Source organism: Coregonus clupeaformis, unplaced genomic scaffold, assembly GCF_020615455.1.
Source record: "Coregonus clupeaformis isolate EN_2021a unplaced genomic scaffold, ASM2061545v1 scaf2522, whole genome shotgun sequence".
NCBI lineage: Eukaryota > Metazoa > Chordata > Actinopteri > Salmoniformes > Salmonidae > Coregonus > Coregonus clupeaformis.
The window spans coordinates 41,245-57,500 of record NW_025535976.1 but is presented as its reverse complement, the minus strand read 5'-3'; the positions used below and the strand labels follow the sequence as shown (position 1 = coordinate 57,500).

The window sequence follows — 16,256 nt, the reverse complement described above, 5'->3', positions numbered from 1 at the left end:
CAGCCCCTCCTACTGCCAAGACTAGTGGAGTCCTAGACCTCAGACTGGAGATCCCAGGTAACCAGCCCCTCCTACTGCCAAGACTAGTGGAGTCCTAGACCTCAGACTGGAGATCCCAGGTAACACAGTCCCCTCCTACTGCCAAGACTAGTGGAGTCCTGGACCTCAGACTGGAGATCCCAGGTAACACCCCCTCCTACTGCCAAGACTAGTGGAGTCCTAGACCTCAGACTGGAGATCCCAGGTAACACAGTCCCCTCCTACTGCCAAGACTAGTGGAGTCCTGGACCTCAGACTGGAGATCCCAGGTAACACAGTCCCCTCCTACTGCCAAGACTAGTGGAGTCCTAGACCTCAGACTGGAGATCCCAGGTAACACAGTCCCCTCCTACTGCCAAGACTAGTGGAGTCCTAGACCTCAGACTGGAGATCCCAGGTAACACAGTCCCCTCCTACTGCCAAGACTAGTGGAGTCCTGGACCTCAGACTGGAGATCCCAGGTAACCCCTCCTACTGCCAAGACTAGTGGAGTCCTAGACCTCAGACTGGAGATCCCAGGTAACACAGTCCCCTCCTACTGCCAAGACTAGTGGAGTCCTAGACCTCAGACTGGAGATCCCAGGTAACCCCTCCTACTGCCAAGACTAGTGGAGTCCTGGACCTCAGACTGGAGATCCCAGGTAACACAGTCCCCTCCTACTGCCAAGACTAGTGGAGTCCTGGACCTCAGACTGGAGATCCCAGGTAACCCCTCCTACTGCCAAGACTAGTGGAGTCCTAGACCTCAGACTGGAGATCCCAGGTAACACAGTCCCCTCCTACTGCCAAGACTAGTGGAGTCCTGGACCTCAGACTGGAGATCCCAGGTAACCGTCCCCTCCTACTGCCAAGACTAGTGGAGTCCTAGACCTCAGACTGGAGATCCCAGGTAACAGTCCCCTCCTACTGCCAAGACTAGTGGAGTCCTGGACCTCAGACTGGAGATCCCAGGTAACACAGTCCCCTCCTACTGCCAAGACTAGTGGAGTCCTAGACCTCAGACTGGAGATCCCAGGTAACACAGTCCCCTCCTACTGCCAAGACTAGTGGAGTCCTAGACCTCAGACTGGAGATCCCAGGTAACACGTCCCCTCCTACTGCCAAGACTAGTGGAGTCCTGGACCTCAGACTGGAGATCCCAGGTAACACAGTCCCCTCCTACTGCCAAGACTAGTGGAGTCCTAGACCTCAGACTGGAGATCCCAGGTAACACAGTCCCCTCCTACTGCCAAGACTAGTGGAGTCCTAGACCTCAGACTGGAGATCCCAGGTAACACAGTCCCCTCCTACTGCCAAGACTAGTGGAGTCCTGGACCTCAGACTGGAGATCCCAGGTAACCCCCTCCTACTGCCAAGACTAGTGGAGTCCTAGACCTCAGACTGGAGATCCCAGGTAACCACCCCTCCTACTGCCAAGACTAGTGGAGTCCTGGACCTCAGACTGGAGATCCCAGGTAACACAGTCCCCTCCTACTGCCAAGACTAGTGGAGTCCTGGACCTCAGACTGGAGATCCCAGGTAACACAGTCCCCTCCTACTGCCAAGACTAGTGGAGTCCTAGACCTCAGACTGGAGATCCCAGGTAACACCCCTCCTACTGCCAAGACTAGTGGAGTCCTGGACCTCAGACTGGAGATCCCAGGTAACCAGCCCCTCCTACTGCCAAGACTAGTGGAGTCCTGGACCTCAGACTGGAGATCCCAGGTAACACAGTCCCCTCCTACTGCCAAGACTAGTGGAGTCCTAGACCTCAGACTGGAGATCCCAGGTAACACAGTCCCCTCCTACTGCCAAGACTAGTGGAGTCCTGGACCTCAGACTGGAGATCCCAGGTAACCATCCCCTCCTACTGCCAAGACTAGTGGAGTCCTGGACCTCAGACTGGAGATCCCAGGTAACACAGCCCCTCCTACTGCCAAGACTAGTGGAGTCCTAGACCTCAGACTGGAGATCCCAGGTAACACAGTCCCCTCCTACTGCCAAGACTAGTGGAGTCCTGGACCTCAGACTGGAGATCCCAGGTAACCCCTCCTACTGCCAAGACTAGTGGAGTCCTGGACCTCAGACTGGAGATCCCAGGTAACCCCTCCTACTGCCAAGACTAGTGGAGTCCTAGACCTCAGACTGGAGATCCCAGGTAACACAGTCCCCTCCTACTGCCAAGACTAGTGGAGTCCTGGACCTCAGACTGGAGATCCCAGGTAACACAGTCCCCTCCTACTGCCAAGACTAGTGGAGTCCTGGACCTCAGACTGGAGATCCCAGGTAACACAGTCCCCTCCTACTGCCAAGACTAGTGGAGTCCTGGACCTCAGACTGGAGATCCCAGGTAACACAGTCCCCTCCTACTGCCAAGACTAGTGGAGTCCTGGACCTCAGACTGGAGATCCCAGGTAACACAGTCCCCTCCTACTGCCAAGACTAGTGGAGTCCTAGACCTCAGACTGGAGATCCCAGGTAACACAGTCCCCTCCTACTGCCAAGACTAGTGGAGTCCTGGACCTCAGACTGGAGATCCCAGGTAACCCCTCCTACTGCCAAGACTAGTGGAGTCCTAGACCTCAGACTGGAGATCCCAGGTAACCCCTCCTACTGCCAAGACTAGTGGAGTCCTAGACCTCAGACTGGAGATCCCAGGTAACCCCTCCTACTGCCAAGACTAGTGGAGTCCTAGACCTCAGACTGGAGATCCCAGGTAACACAGTCCCCTCCTACTGCCAAGACTAGTGGAGTCCTAGACCTCAGACTGGAGATCCCAGGTAACACAGTCCCCTCCTACTGCCAAGACTAGTGGAGTCCTAGACCTCAGACTGGAGATCCCAGGTAACACAGTCCCCTCCTACTGCCAAGACTAGTGGAGTCCTGGACCTCAGACTGGAGATCCCAGGTAACCAGCCCCTCCTACTGCCAAGACTAGTGGAGTCCTAGACCTCAGACTGGAGATCCCAGGTAACACAGTCCCCTCCTACTGCCAAGACTAGTGGAGTCCTGGACCTCAGACTGGAGATCCCAGGTAACACAGTCCCCTCCTACTGCCAAGACTAGTGGAGTCCTGGACCTCAGACTGGAGATCCCAGGTAACACAGTCCCCTCCTACTGCCAAGACTAGTGGAGTCCTGGACCTCAGACTGGAGATCCCAGGTAACCCCTCCTACTGCCAAGACTAGTGGAGTCCTAGACCTCAGACTGGAGATCCCAGGTAACACAGTCCCCTCCTACTGCCAAGACTAGTGGAGTCCTGGACAGACTGGAGATCCCAGGTAACACAGTCCCCTCCTACTGCCAAGACTAGTGGAGTCCTGGACCTCAGACTGGAGATCCCAGGTAACACAGTCCCCTCCTACTGCCAAGACTAGTGGAGTCCTGGACCAGACTGGAGATCCCAGGTAACAGCCCCTCCTACTGCCAAGACTAGTGGAGTCCTAGACCTCAGACTGGAGATCCCAGGTAACACCCTCCTACTGCCAAGACTAGTGGAGTCCTGGACCTCAGACTGGAGATCCCAGGTAACCAGTCCCCTCCTACTGCCAAGACTAGTGGAGTCCTGGACCTCAGACTGGAGATCCCAGGTAACACAGTCCCCTCCTACTGCCAAGACTAGTGGAGTCCTGGACCTCAGACTGGAGATCCCAGGTAACACAGTCCCCTCCTACTGCCAAGACTAGTGGAGTCCTGGACCTCAGACTGGAGATCCCAGGTAACCCCTCCTACTGCCAAGACTAGTGGAGTCCTGGACCTCAGACTGGAGATCCCAGGTAACACAGTCCCCTCCTACTGCCAAGACTAGTGGAGTCCTAGACCTCAGACTGGAGATCCCAGGTAACCCCTCCTACTGCCAAGACTAGTGGAGTCCTAGACCTCAGACTGGAGATCCCAGGTAACCCCTCCTACTGCCAAGACTAGTGGAGTCCTAGACCTCAGACTGGAGATCCCAGGTAACACAGTCCCCTCCTACTGCCAAGACTAGTGGAGTCCTGGACCTCAGACTGGAGATCCCAGGTAACACAGTCCCCTCCTACTGCCAAGACTAGTGGAGTCCTAGACCTCAGACTGGAGATCCCAGGTAACCCCTCCTACTGCCAAGACTAGTGGAGTCCTAGACAGACTGGAGATCCCAGGTAACACAGTCCCCTCCTACTGCCAAGACTAGTGGAGTCCTGGACCTCAGACTGGAGATCCCAGGTAACACAGTCCCCTCCTACTGCCAAGACTAGTGGAGTCCTGGACCTCAGACTGGAGATCCCAGGTAACCCCTCCTACTGCCAAGACTAGTGGAGTCCTAGACCTCAGACTGGAGATCCCAGGTAACACAGTCCCCTCCTACTGCCAAGACTAGTGGAGTCCTGGACCTCAGACTGGAGATCCCAGGTAACACAGTCCCCTCCTACTGCCAAGACTAGTGGAGTCCTAGACCTCAGACTGGAGATCCCAGGTAACACAGTCATCTGCCTGCTCCATATCTTGGAGGATTTAAACACCTGTTGTGGTTTTTTTTAAAGGCTCTGTGTGTGTGTGTTGTGTGTTCCAGCGTTGATCCCCAAAGAGAAGCCTCCCATCACGGTGGTAGGGGACGTAGGAGGCCGCATCGCTATCATCGTGGTGAGCTACACAGACACTCACAGTACTCACACACACAGTACTCACACAGACACTCACAGTACTCACACTCACAGACACACACAGATACACACAGTGCTCACACTCAGAGACACACAGACACTCACAGTACTCACACACACAGACACACACAGACACTCACAGTACTCACACTCACAGACACTCACAGTACTCACACTCACAGACACACACAGATACACACAGTGCTCACACTCAGAGACACACAGACACTCACAGTACTCACACTCACAGTACACAAACAGACACTCACAGTACTCACACTCACAGACACTCACAGTACTCATACTCAGAGAAACACACAGAGCTCACACTCAGATACACACAGACACTCACAGACACTCACAGACACTCACAGACACACACAGACGCTCACAGTACTCACACTCACAGACACTTACAGTGCTCACACTCACAGACACACACAGACACTCACAGTACTCACACTCAGAGACACACAGACACTCACAGTACTCACACTCAGAGACACACACAGACACACACAGTGCTCACACACAGAGACACACATACACTCACAGTACTCACACTCACAGACACACACAGACACTCACAGTACTCACACTCACAGACACACACAGATACACACAGTGCTCACACTCAGAGACACACAGACACTCACAGTACTCACACTCACAGACACAAACAGACACTCACAGTACTCACACTCACAGACACTCACAGTACTCATACTCAGAGAAACACACAGAGCTCACACTCAGATACACACAGACACTCACAGACACTCACAGACACTCACAGACACACACAGACACTCACAGTACTCACACTCACAGACACTTACAGTGCTCACACTCACAGACACACACAGACACTCACAGTACTCACACTCAGAGACACACAGACACTCACAGTACTCACACTCAGAGACACACAGACACTCACAGTACTCACACTCAGAGACACACACAGACACACACAGTGCTCACACTCAGAGACACACAGACACTCACAGTGCTCACACTCAGAGACACACAGACACTCACAGTACTCACAGACACACACAGACACACCCTTAAAGTGCTCACACTCACAGACACACACAAAACACTCACAGTACTCACACTCACAGACACACACAGTGCTCACACTCAGAGACACACAGACACTCACAGTACTCACAGACACACACAGACACTCACAGTACTCACACTCAGAGACACACAGACACTCACAGTACTCACACTCAGAGTTACACACAGACACACACACAGTGCTCACTCTCAGAGACACACAGACACTCACAGTACTCACACTCACAGACACACACAGACACTCACAGTACTCACGCTCACAGACACACACAGACAGACACACACAGTGCTCACACTCAGAGACACACAGAGACTCACATTACTCACACTCAGAGACACACAGACACTCATAGTACTCACACTCACAGACAGACACACACAGTGCTCACACTCAGAGACACACAGACACTCATAGTACTCACACTCACACACACACACACAGACACACACAGTGCTCACACTCACACACACACACAGACACTCACAGTCCTCACACTCACAGGCAGACCACCCAGACCCTGACCCCCTGTAAGGCCGTTGGAATGTCCTCAGTGACAGCTGCTGTGTGTCCCGCCCCCAGGATGACATCATAGATGATGTGGACAGTTTCGTGGCGGCGGCAGAGACGTTGAAGGAGCGTGGAGCGTGCAAGATCTTCGTCATGGCAACGCACGGCATACTTTCCTCCGATGCACCAAAACTCATAGAGGAGTCTGCCATCGACAAGGTATGTCTGTCTGTCTGTGTTAACCTGTGTCTGTGTGTGTGTGTGTGTGTGTGTGTGTGTGTGTGTGTGTTAACCGTGTATGTGTGTGTGTGTTAACCGTGTGCGTGTGTGTGTTAACCATGTGTGTGTGTGTGTTAACCATGTGTGTGTGTGTGTTAACCGTGTGTGTGTGTGTGTGTTAACCGTGTGTGTGTGTGTTAACCATGTGTGTGTGTGTGTGTGTGTGTAACTGTGTGTGTGTGTGTGTTAACCGTGTGTGTGTGTGTGTTAACCATGTGTGTGTGTGTGTAACTTGTGTGTGTGTTAACCATGTGTGTGTGTGTTTTTAACTGTGTGTGTGTGTGTTAACCGTGTGTGTGTGTGTGTGTGTGTGTGTGTTAACCGTGTGTGTGTGTGTGTTAACCGTGTGTGTGTGTGTTAACCGTGTGTGTGTGTGTGTGTGTGTGTGTTAACTGTGTGTGTGTGTGTGTTAACCGTGTGTGTGTGTGTGTTGTTAACCGTATTTCTAGGGGGTTTAGGGTTAAGGTTAGAATTAGGGTTAGGGTTAGAGTACGGGTAAGGGTAAGGTTTAGGGGTTAGGATAATAGGATTTTGAATGGGACTGAATTGTGTGTCCCCACAAGGTTAGTTGTACAAGACTGTGTGTTTGTGTTATCCCTGTGTGTGTGTGTTAACCATGTGTGTGTATCTGTGTGTTAACCGTGTGTGTGTGTGTGATCGCTCTGTGTGTGTGTGTGTGTGTTAACCATGTGTGTGTATCTGTGTGTTAACCGTGTGTGTGTGTGTGTGTGTGTGATCGCTGTGTGTGTGTGTGTGTGATCGCTGTGTGTGTGTGTGTGTGTGTGTTAACCATGTGTGTGTATCTGTGTGTTAACCGTGTGTGTGCGTGTGATCGCTGTGTGTGTGTGTGTTAACCATGTGTGTGTATCTGTGTGTTAACTGTGTGTGTGTGTGTGTGATCGCTGTGTGTGTGTGTGTGTGTGTGTGTGTGTGTTAACCATGTTTGTGTATCTGTGTGTTAACCATGTGTGTGTGTGTGTGATCGCTGTGTGTGTGTATCTGTGTGTTAACCGTGTGTGTGTGATCGCTGTGTGTGTGTGTGTGTATCTGTGTGTGTGTGTGTTAACCATGTGTGTGTATCTGTGTGTGATCGCTGTGTGTGTGTGTGTGTGTGTTCTGTGTGTTATCGCTGTGTGTGTGTGTGTGTGTGTGTTAACCATGTGTGTGTATCTGTGTGTTAACCATGTGTGTGTGTATCTGTGTGTTATCCCTGTGTGTGTGTGTGTGTGTGTGATCCCTGTGTGTGTGTATCTGTGTGTTATCCCTGTGTGTGTGTGATCGCTGTGTGTGTGTGTGTGTATCTGTGTGTGTGTATCTGTGTGTTAACCGTGTGTGTGTGATCCCTGTGTGTGTGTGTGTGTATCTGTGTGTGTGTGTGTGTGTTAACCATGTGTGTGTATCTGTGTGTTATCCCTGTGTGTGTGTGTGTGTTATCGCTGTGTGTGTGTGTGTGTGTATCGCTGTGTGTGTGTGTGTGTGTTGTGTGTATCTGTGTGTTATCCCTGTGTGTGTGTGTGTGTGTGTGTGTGTGTGTGTGTGTGTGTGTGTATCCCTGTGTGTGTGTGTTATCCCTGTGTGTGTGTGTGTTGTGTGTATCTGTGTGTTATCCCTGTGTGTGTATCTGTGTGTTATCCCTGTGTGTGTGTATCTGTGTGTTATCCCTGTGTGTGTTGTGTGTGTGTGTGTGTGTGATCCCTGTGTGTGTTGTGTGTGTGTGTGTGTGTTATCCCTGTGTGTGTGTGTGTGTGTGTGTGTGTGTGTTATCCCTGTGTGTGTGTGTGTGTGTGTGTGTGTTAACCCTGTGTGTGTGTGTGTGTGTGTATCTGTGTGTTAACCATGTGTGTGTGTGTGTGTGTGTGTGTGTGTGATCGCTGTGTGTGTGTGTGCGTGTGTTAACCATGTGTGTGTGTCTGTGTGTGATCCCTGTGTGTGTGTGTGTCGTGTGTGTTATCCCTGTGTGTGTATAGGTGGTGGTAACCAACACTATTCCCCATGAGCATCAGAAGCTGCAGTGCGCTAAGATCCAGACGGTGGATATCAGCCTGATCCTTTCTGAAGCCATCAGACGCATCCACAGCAGAGAGAGCATCTCCTGCCTGTTCAGACACATAGGACTGGATGACTGAACACACACAGAGAGAGCATCTCCTGCCTGTTCAGACACATAGGACTGGATGACTGAACACACACAGAGAGAGCATCTCCTGCCTGTTCAGACACATAGGACTGGATGACTGAACACACAGCAGAGAGAGCATCTCCTGCCTGTTCAGACACATAGGGCTGGATGACTGAACACACAGCAGAGAGAGCATCTCCTGCCTGTTCAGACACATAGGACTGGATGACTGAACACACACACTCTCTCTCCTGCCTGTTCAGACACATAGGGCTGGATGACTGAACACACAGCAGAGAGAGCATCTCCTGCCTGTTCAGACACATAGGACTGGATGACTGAACACACACAGAGAGAGCATCTCCTGCCTGTTCAGACACATAGGACTGGATGACTGAACACACACACTCTCTTTGTTATGGTACTAACAATGATAATGTTACAACGATAATGTTACAACGATAATGTTACAATGATAATGTTACAATGATAATGTTACAACGATAATGTTACAACGATAATGTTACAAGCTTTTGTATTTATTGTGTTTTCTGCGCTGAATGAAAAATTTTAAAAAATAAAGAGAAATGGAAAGACATCTTCCACTTGATAGTTTTCTTGTGATTGTGAAGTGGTGTGATGTTAGTTTGATGCTTTGTCTCAGAACCAGAACCAGGCTCCTGCTAACGACAGACCCCATCTCCAGACTTAGTGGACCTGACCTAGACAGAGACAGACCCCATCTCCAGACTTAGTGGACCTGACCTGGACAGAGACAGACCCCATCTCCAGACTTAGTGGACCTGACCTGGACAGAGACAGACCCCATCTCCAGACTTAGTGGACCTGACCTGGACAGAGACAGACCCCATCTCCAGACTTAGTGGACCTGACCTGGACAGAGACAGACCCCATCTCCAGACTTAGTGGACCTGACCTGGACAGAGACAGACCCCATCTCCAGACTTAGTGGACCTGACCTGGACAGAGACAGACCCCATCTCCAGACTTAGTGGACCTGACCTGGACAGAGACCGAGACAGACCCCATCTCCAGACTTAGTGGACCTGACCTGGACAGAGACAGACCCCATCTCCAGACTTAGTGGACCTGACCTGGACAGAGACAGACCCCATCTCCAGACTTAGTGGACCTGACCTGGTCAGAGACAGACCCCATCTCCAGACTTAGTGGACCTGACCTGGACAGAGACAGACCCCATCTCCAGACTTAGTGGACCTGACCTGGCCTGGACAGAGACAGACCCCATCTCCAGACTTAGTGGACCTGACCTGGACAGAGACAGACCCCATCTCCAGACTTAGTGGACCTGACCTGGACAGAGACAGACCCCATCTCCAGACTTAGTGGACCTGACCTGGACAGAGACAGACCCCATCTCCAGACTTAGTGGACCTGACCTGGACAGAGACAGACCCCATCTCCAGACTTAGTGGACCTGACCTGGACAGAGACAGACCCCATCTCCAGACTTAGTGGACCCGACCTGACCTAGACAGAGACAGACCCCATCTCCAGACTTAGTGGACCTGACCTGACCTGGACAGAGACAGACCTCATCTCCAGACTTAGTGGACCTGACCTGGACAGAGACAGACCCCATCTCCAGACTTAGTGGACCTGACCTGGACAGAGACAGACCCCATCTCCAGACTTAGTGGACCTGACCTAGTCAGAGACAGACCCCATCTCCAGACTTAGTGGACTCGACCTGGACAGAGACAGACCCCATCTCCAGACTTAGTGGACCTGACCTGACCTAGACAGAGACGTAGTACCACTGATATCCAGCAGGTGGCAGCAGGTCTCACGTCAACAGCATTCCTAACATGGTAACCCAAGCCACACTGTCGGCCCAAGTGATGATGATGATGACACATTACACGACCAGCAGTATGTGGACACCCCTTCAAATGAGTGGATTCGGCTATTTCAGCCACTCCCGTTGCTGACAGGTGTTTAAAATTGAGCACGCAGCCGTGCAATCTCCATAGACAAACATCGGCAGTAGAATGGCCCGTACTGAAGAGCTCAGTGACTTTCAACGTGCCACCTTTCCAACAAGTTCCGTGTAGCTCAGTTGGTAGAGCATGGCGCTTGCAACGCCATGGTTGTGGGTTCGTTTCCCACGGGGGACCAGTATGAAAAAAATGTATGCACTCACTAAACTGTAAGTCGCTCTGGATAAGAGCGTCTGCTAAGTGACTAAAATGTAAATGTAAGTCAGTTCATCAACTTTCTGTCCTGCTAGAGCTGCCCCGGTCAACTGTAAGTGCTGTTATTGTGAAGTGGAAACGTCTAGGAGCAACAACGGCTCAGCCGCGAAATGGTAGGCCAATACAAGCTCACAGAACGGGACCGCCGAGTGTTGAAAATCTTCTGTCCTCGGTTGCAACACTCAGTACCGAGTTCCAAACTGCCTCTGGAAGCAACATCAGCACAAGAACTGTTCGTTTGGGGCTTCAGGAAATGGGTTTCCATGGCCGAGCAGCCGCACACAAGCCTAAGATCACCATGCGCAATGCCAAGCGTTGGTTGGAGTGGTGTAAAGCTCGCCGCCATTGGACTCTGGAGCAGTGGAAACGCGTTCTCTGGAGGGATGAATCACGCTTCACCATCTGGCAGTCCGACGGACGAATCTGGGTTTGGCGGATGCCAGGAGAACGCTACCTGCACGAATACATAGTGCCAACTGTAAAGTTTGGTGGAGGAGGAATAATGGTCTGGGGCTGTTTTTCATGGTTCGGGCTAGGCCCCTTAGTTCCAGTGAAGGGAAATCTTAACGCTACAGCATACAATTACATTCTAGATGATTCTGTGCTTCCAACTTTGTGGCAACAGTTTGGGGAAGGCCCTTTCCTGTTTCAGCATGAGAACTCCCCTGTGCACAAAGCGAGGTCCATACAGAAATGTTTTGTCGAGATCGGTGTGGAAGAACTTGACTGGCCTGCACAGAGCCCTGACCTTAACCCCATCGAACACCTTTGGGATGAATTGGAACGCCGTCTGCGAGCCCAACATCAGTGCCCGACCTCACTAATGCTCTTGTGGCTGAATGGAAGCAAATCCCCGCAGCAATGTTCCAACATCTAGTGGAAAGCCTTCCCAGAAGAGTGGAGGCTGTTATGGCAGCAAAGGGGGGACCAACTCCACATTAATGCCCATGATTTTGGAATGAGATGTTGGACTAGCAGGTGTCCACATACTGTTGGTCATACTCATATAGCTCCCTTTCAATTACTCTCTCCCCTCTCTCTCTTTCTCCCCCCTCTCTCTCCCCCCTCTCTCTCTCCCCCTCTCTCTCTCCCGCTCTCTCTCTCTCTCCTCTCTTTCTCCCCCCTCTCTATTTCTCTCTCCTCTCTTTCTCCCCCCTCTCTCTTTCTCTCTCCTCTCTTTCTCCCCCCTCTCTCTCCCCCCTCTCTCTCTCTCTCCTCTCTTTCTCCCCCCTCTCTCTCCCGCTCTGTCTCTCTCTCCTCTCTTTCTCCCCCCTCTCTCCCCCCTCTCTCTCTCTCCTCCCTTTCTCCCCCCTCTCTCTCTCTCTCTCTCCTCTCTTTCTCCCCCACTCTGTCTCTCTCTCTCTCTCTCGCTCCTCTCTGTCTCTCTTCTCTCCCTCTCTCCTCTCTTTCTTCCCCCTCTCTCCCCCCCTCTCTCCTCTCTTTCTCCCCCTCTCTCTCCCGCTCTGTCTCTCTTCTCTCCCTCTCTCTCTCTCCTCTCTTTCTCTCCCCCTCTCTCTCCCCCCCTCTCTCTCTCTCTCTCTCTCTCTCTCCCCCTCTCTCTCTCTCTCTCTCTCTCTCTCGCTCCTCTCTCTCTCTCTCTCTCTCTCTCTCTCTCTCTCTCTCTCTCTCTCTCTCTCTCTCTCTCTCTCTCTCTCTCTCTCTCTCTCTCTCTCTCTCTCTCTCTCTCTCTCTCTCTCTCTCTCTCTCTCTCTCTCTCTCTCTCTCTCTCTCTCTCTCTCAGGAAAGGGTATATGAGAACTCTGGCTCTCGTCTCCTGTGAGTTCAAAATGCAGGTGGCTGTACAGCAGAGGAAATAACCCAGTGTGTTACAGGATAAGGAGTCATTGTTAAGCGTCCTGTCTGTGTCCAAACGGACACATTTCTCTCATTAACATTATGACCACAACTACATTATATATACTGAACAAAAATATAAACCCAACATGTAAAGTTTTGGTCCCATGTTTCATGAGCTGAAATAAAAGATCCCCAAACTTTTTTAATTAGAAAATACACACAAAAATGTTATTTCTCTCAAATGTTTTTGCACACATTTGTTTACATCCATGTTAGCGAGCATGTCTCCTTTGCCAAGATAATCCATCCACCTGACAGGCGTGTCATATCAAGAAGCTGATTAAACAGCATGATCATTACGCAGGTGCACCTTGTGCTTGGGGACAATCAAAGGCCACTCTAAAATGTGCAGTTTTGTCCCACAACACAATGCCACAGATGTCTCAAGTTTTGAGGGAGCGTACAATTGGCATGCTGTTGCAAGAGAATTGAATGTTAATTTCTCTACCATAAGCCGCCTCCAACATTGTTTTAGAGAATTTGGCCGTACGTCCAACAAGTCTCACAACTGCAGACCACGTGTATGGCGTTGTGTGGGTGAGCGGTTTGCTGATGTCAACGTTGTGAACAGAATGCCCCATGGTGGTGGTGGGGTTATGGTATGGGCAGGCATAAGCTACGGACTAGAACACAATTGCATTTTATCGATGGCAATTTGAATGCACAGAGATACCGTGACGAGATCCTGAGGCCCATTGTCGTGCCATTCATCCGCCGCCATCACCTCATGTTTCAGCATGATAATGAACGGCCCCATGTTGCAAGGATCTGTACACAATTCCTGGAAGCTGAAAATGTCCCAGTTCTTCTATGGCCTGCATACTCCCCAGACATGTCACCCATTGAACATGTTTGGGATGCTCTGGATCGACGTGTAAGACAGCATGTTCCAGTTCCCGCCAATATCCAGCAACAACGCACAGCCATTGAAGAGGAGTGGGACAACATTCCACAGGCCACAATCAACAGCCTGATCAACTCTATGTGAAGGAGATGTGTCGTGCTACGTGAGGCAAAATGGTGGTCACACCAGATACTGACTGGTTTTCTGATCCACGCCCCTACCTTTTAAAAAAAAGGTATCTGTGATCAACAGATGCATATCTGTATTCCCAGTCATGTGAAATCCATAGATTAGGGCCTGATGAATTTATTTCCATAGACTGATTTCCTTATATGAACTGTAACTCAGTAAAATCTTTGAAATTGTTGCATGTTGCGTTTATATTTTTTGTTCAGTGTATATGTATTATGTACCTCACAACTACAGCCACTGAGTGTACAAAACATTATGAACACCTTCCTAATATTGAGTTGCGTTAGGGTTGGGGGGTTGGGGTTGGGGGTTGGGGGTTGGGGGTTGGGGTGGGGGGGTTGGGGGTTGGGGTTTGGGGTGGTTGGGGGGGTTGGGGGGTTGGGGGGGTTGGGGGGTTGGGGGTGGGGGGGGGGTTGGGGGGTTGGGGGGAGGCATCAGTGGTGTAAGGTTGAGGCTGTGGGACATCACAAAAAGCTTCTCCACCTTCTCCACCTTCTTGTCTTTCATGTCAAGTGAACGTTGTGACATTTCGTCTGGGCTGACATCAAAGCCTGGGCTTTTGTTGGCAGTGGTTTGTTAGCGCACCCTCAAGGCTACACACACCATCAGCACGACCAGTGCCGAGCAGAGTTGCAGGCTTAGAGAGGGCTGGTGTCTGCCAGTGGGTCCTGTACGTTCCAACCTCCCGAGTGGCGCAGCGGTCTTAAGGCACTGCATCTCTACAGACCCCCTGGTTCGATTCCAGGCTGTATCACAACCGGCCCGTGATTGGGAGTCCCGTAGGGCGGCGCACAATCGGCCCAGCGTCGTCCGGGTTTGGCCGGTGTAGGCCGTCATTGAAAAATAAGAATTTTGTTCTTAACTGACTTGCCTAGTTAAATAAAGATACAATAAAAAAATCTCCCCAGCCTTCTGTTGATTATTACAGCCCTCCACCCACCTGGCCCCACAGGCCCCCCTCCATCCACCTGGCCCCACAGGGCCCCCCTCCATCCACCTGGCCCCACAGGGCCCCCCTTCCATCCACCTGGCCCCACAGGGCCCCCCTCCATCCACCTGGCCCCACAGGGCCCCCTCCATCCACCCACCCCACAGGGCCCCCCTCCACCCACCTGGCCCCACAGGGCCCCCCTCCATCCACCTGGCCCCACAGGGCCCCCCTCCATCCAGCCTCAGCCAGCCAGCTAGTCAGAGCACAGAGCAGCCAGGGAACAGGGAGAGGAATTATCACCTGTAGCAAGAAGAAGGAGGACCCAAGGTCAGGACCCTGTTCGATTTTCACTGGGCTAACCTCCATTTCCAGACCCCCGCCACCGCAACTCTCATTCATTTACAAAATTCCAGAGAGCTCCCTGAATGGAAATTGACGATTCAATTTTTTTTAAAATTAAACTCCTTTTCTGGAATTGACTCTCCCCGGCCCGCTATCGTCGTCCTGGTTTGGCTGAGTAGGCAAATTTTCTCCACTCCTGTGGAGCTGTTTTCTATAACCATAAATGAACCCAGGCTAGATATAATAACTACTGTGTTTTTTGTACAACTGCCTAAATTGCTCTAAGACGCCGGTGGGGGCCAATAAAAAACAGTTCCATTTTCTAAATGATGAGAGAGAGGAGTGAAATGTCTTAGTAACTCAACAAATCAATCTTTTCATTTAGGAACTACATCGCTTTCCTTCATAATATATCATATACTGTATGCCTATTAACAGGGGAAGTTGGAAGCTATGCCTCGGTCTCTCTCGCTAGACTCTAAAGAGCTGGTACATGAAGTGAAATATGGACTGAGAGAGAGAGAGAGAGAGAGAGAGAGAGAGAGAGAGAGAGAGAGAGAGAAACACACTGACTCAGCCAGCCCAAAGGAGCAGCAAGAAGTGAGAAAGAGCCTATAGACTAAAACATCCTCATCACCAAAACAATACAACCCTTTGTTTATCTCCAACGATTGTTCTCTCTGCCGAGGGTGAGAACTGGCAGTTGGTATCCCTAATTAGTGGGAGTTCACTAACACAGTGTGCTGGGTGTTGTGTACATGCTGTAGGTGCCATATCAATCTTTAATACAGGGGTTAATGGAGAGGAGAGGAGAGGAGAGGAGAGGACAGGACAGGACAGGACAGGACAGGAGAAGAGAAGAGAAGAGAAGAGAAGAGAAGAGAAGAGAAGAGAAGAGAAGAGAAGAGAAGAGAAGAGAAGAGAAGAGAAGAGAAGAGAAGAGAAGAGAGAGAGGAGAGAGAGGAGAGGAGAGGAGAGGAGAGGAGAGGGAGAGGAGAGGAGAGGAGAGGAGAGGAGAGGAGAGGAGAGGAGAGGAGAGGAGAGGAGAGGAGAGGAGAGGAGAGGGAGAGGAGAGGAGAGGAGAGGAGGGAGAGGAGAGGAGAGGAGAGGAGGGGAGGGAGGGAGAGGAGGAGGAGGGAGGGAGAGGGGAGAGAGGAGAGGAGAGGAGAGGAGAGGAGAGGAGAGGAGGAGCTCTTACAT

At 51.3% G+C, this 16,256-nt stretch overlaps 1 protein-coding gene across 1 annotated transcript in view; it reads left to right on the top strand.

Moving 5' to 3' along the window:
- prpsap2 (phosphoribosyl pyrophosphate synthetase-associated protein 2) overlaps positions 1-8,779 on the top strand; it is a gene marked incomplete at its 5' end in the record, with an annotated part of 20,354 nt that extends 11,575 nt beyond the window's left edge. Inside the window, 3 exon segments of the mRNA XM_045219600.1 lie at positions 4,568-4,638; positions 6,328-6,474; positions 8,502-8,779. Coding sequence (XP_045075535.1) covers positions 4,568-4,638; positions 6,328-6,474; positions 8,502-8,660 — 377 coding nt within the window.
- Between the last annotated feature and the right edge of the window lie 7,477 nt (positions 8,780-16,256).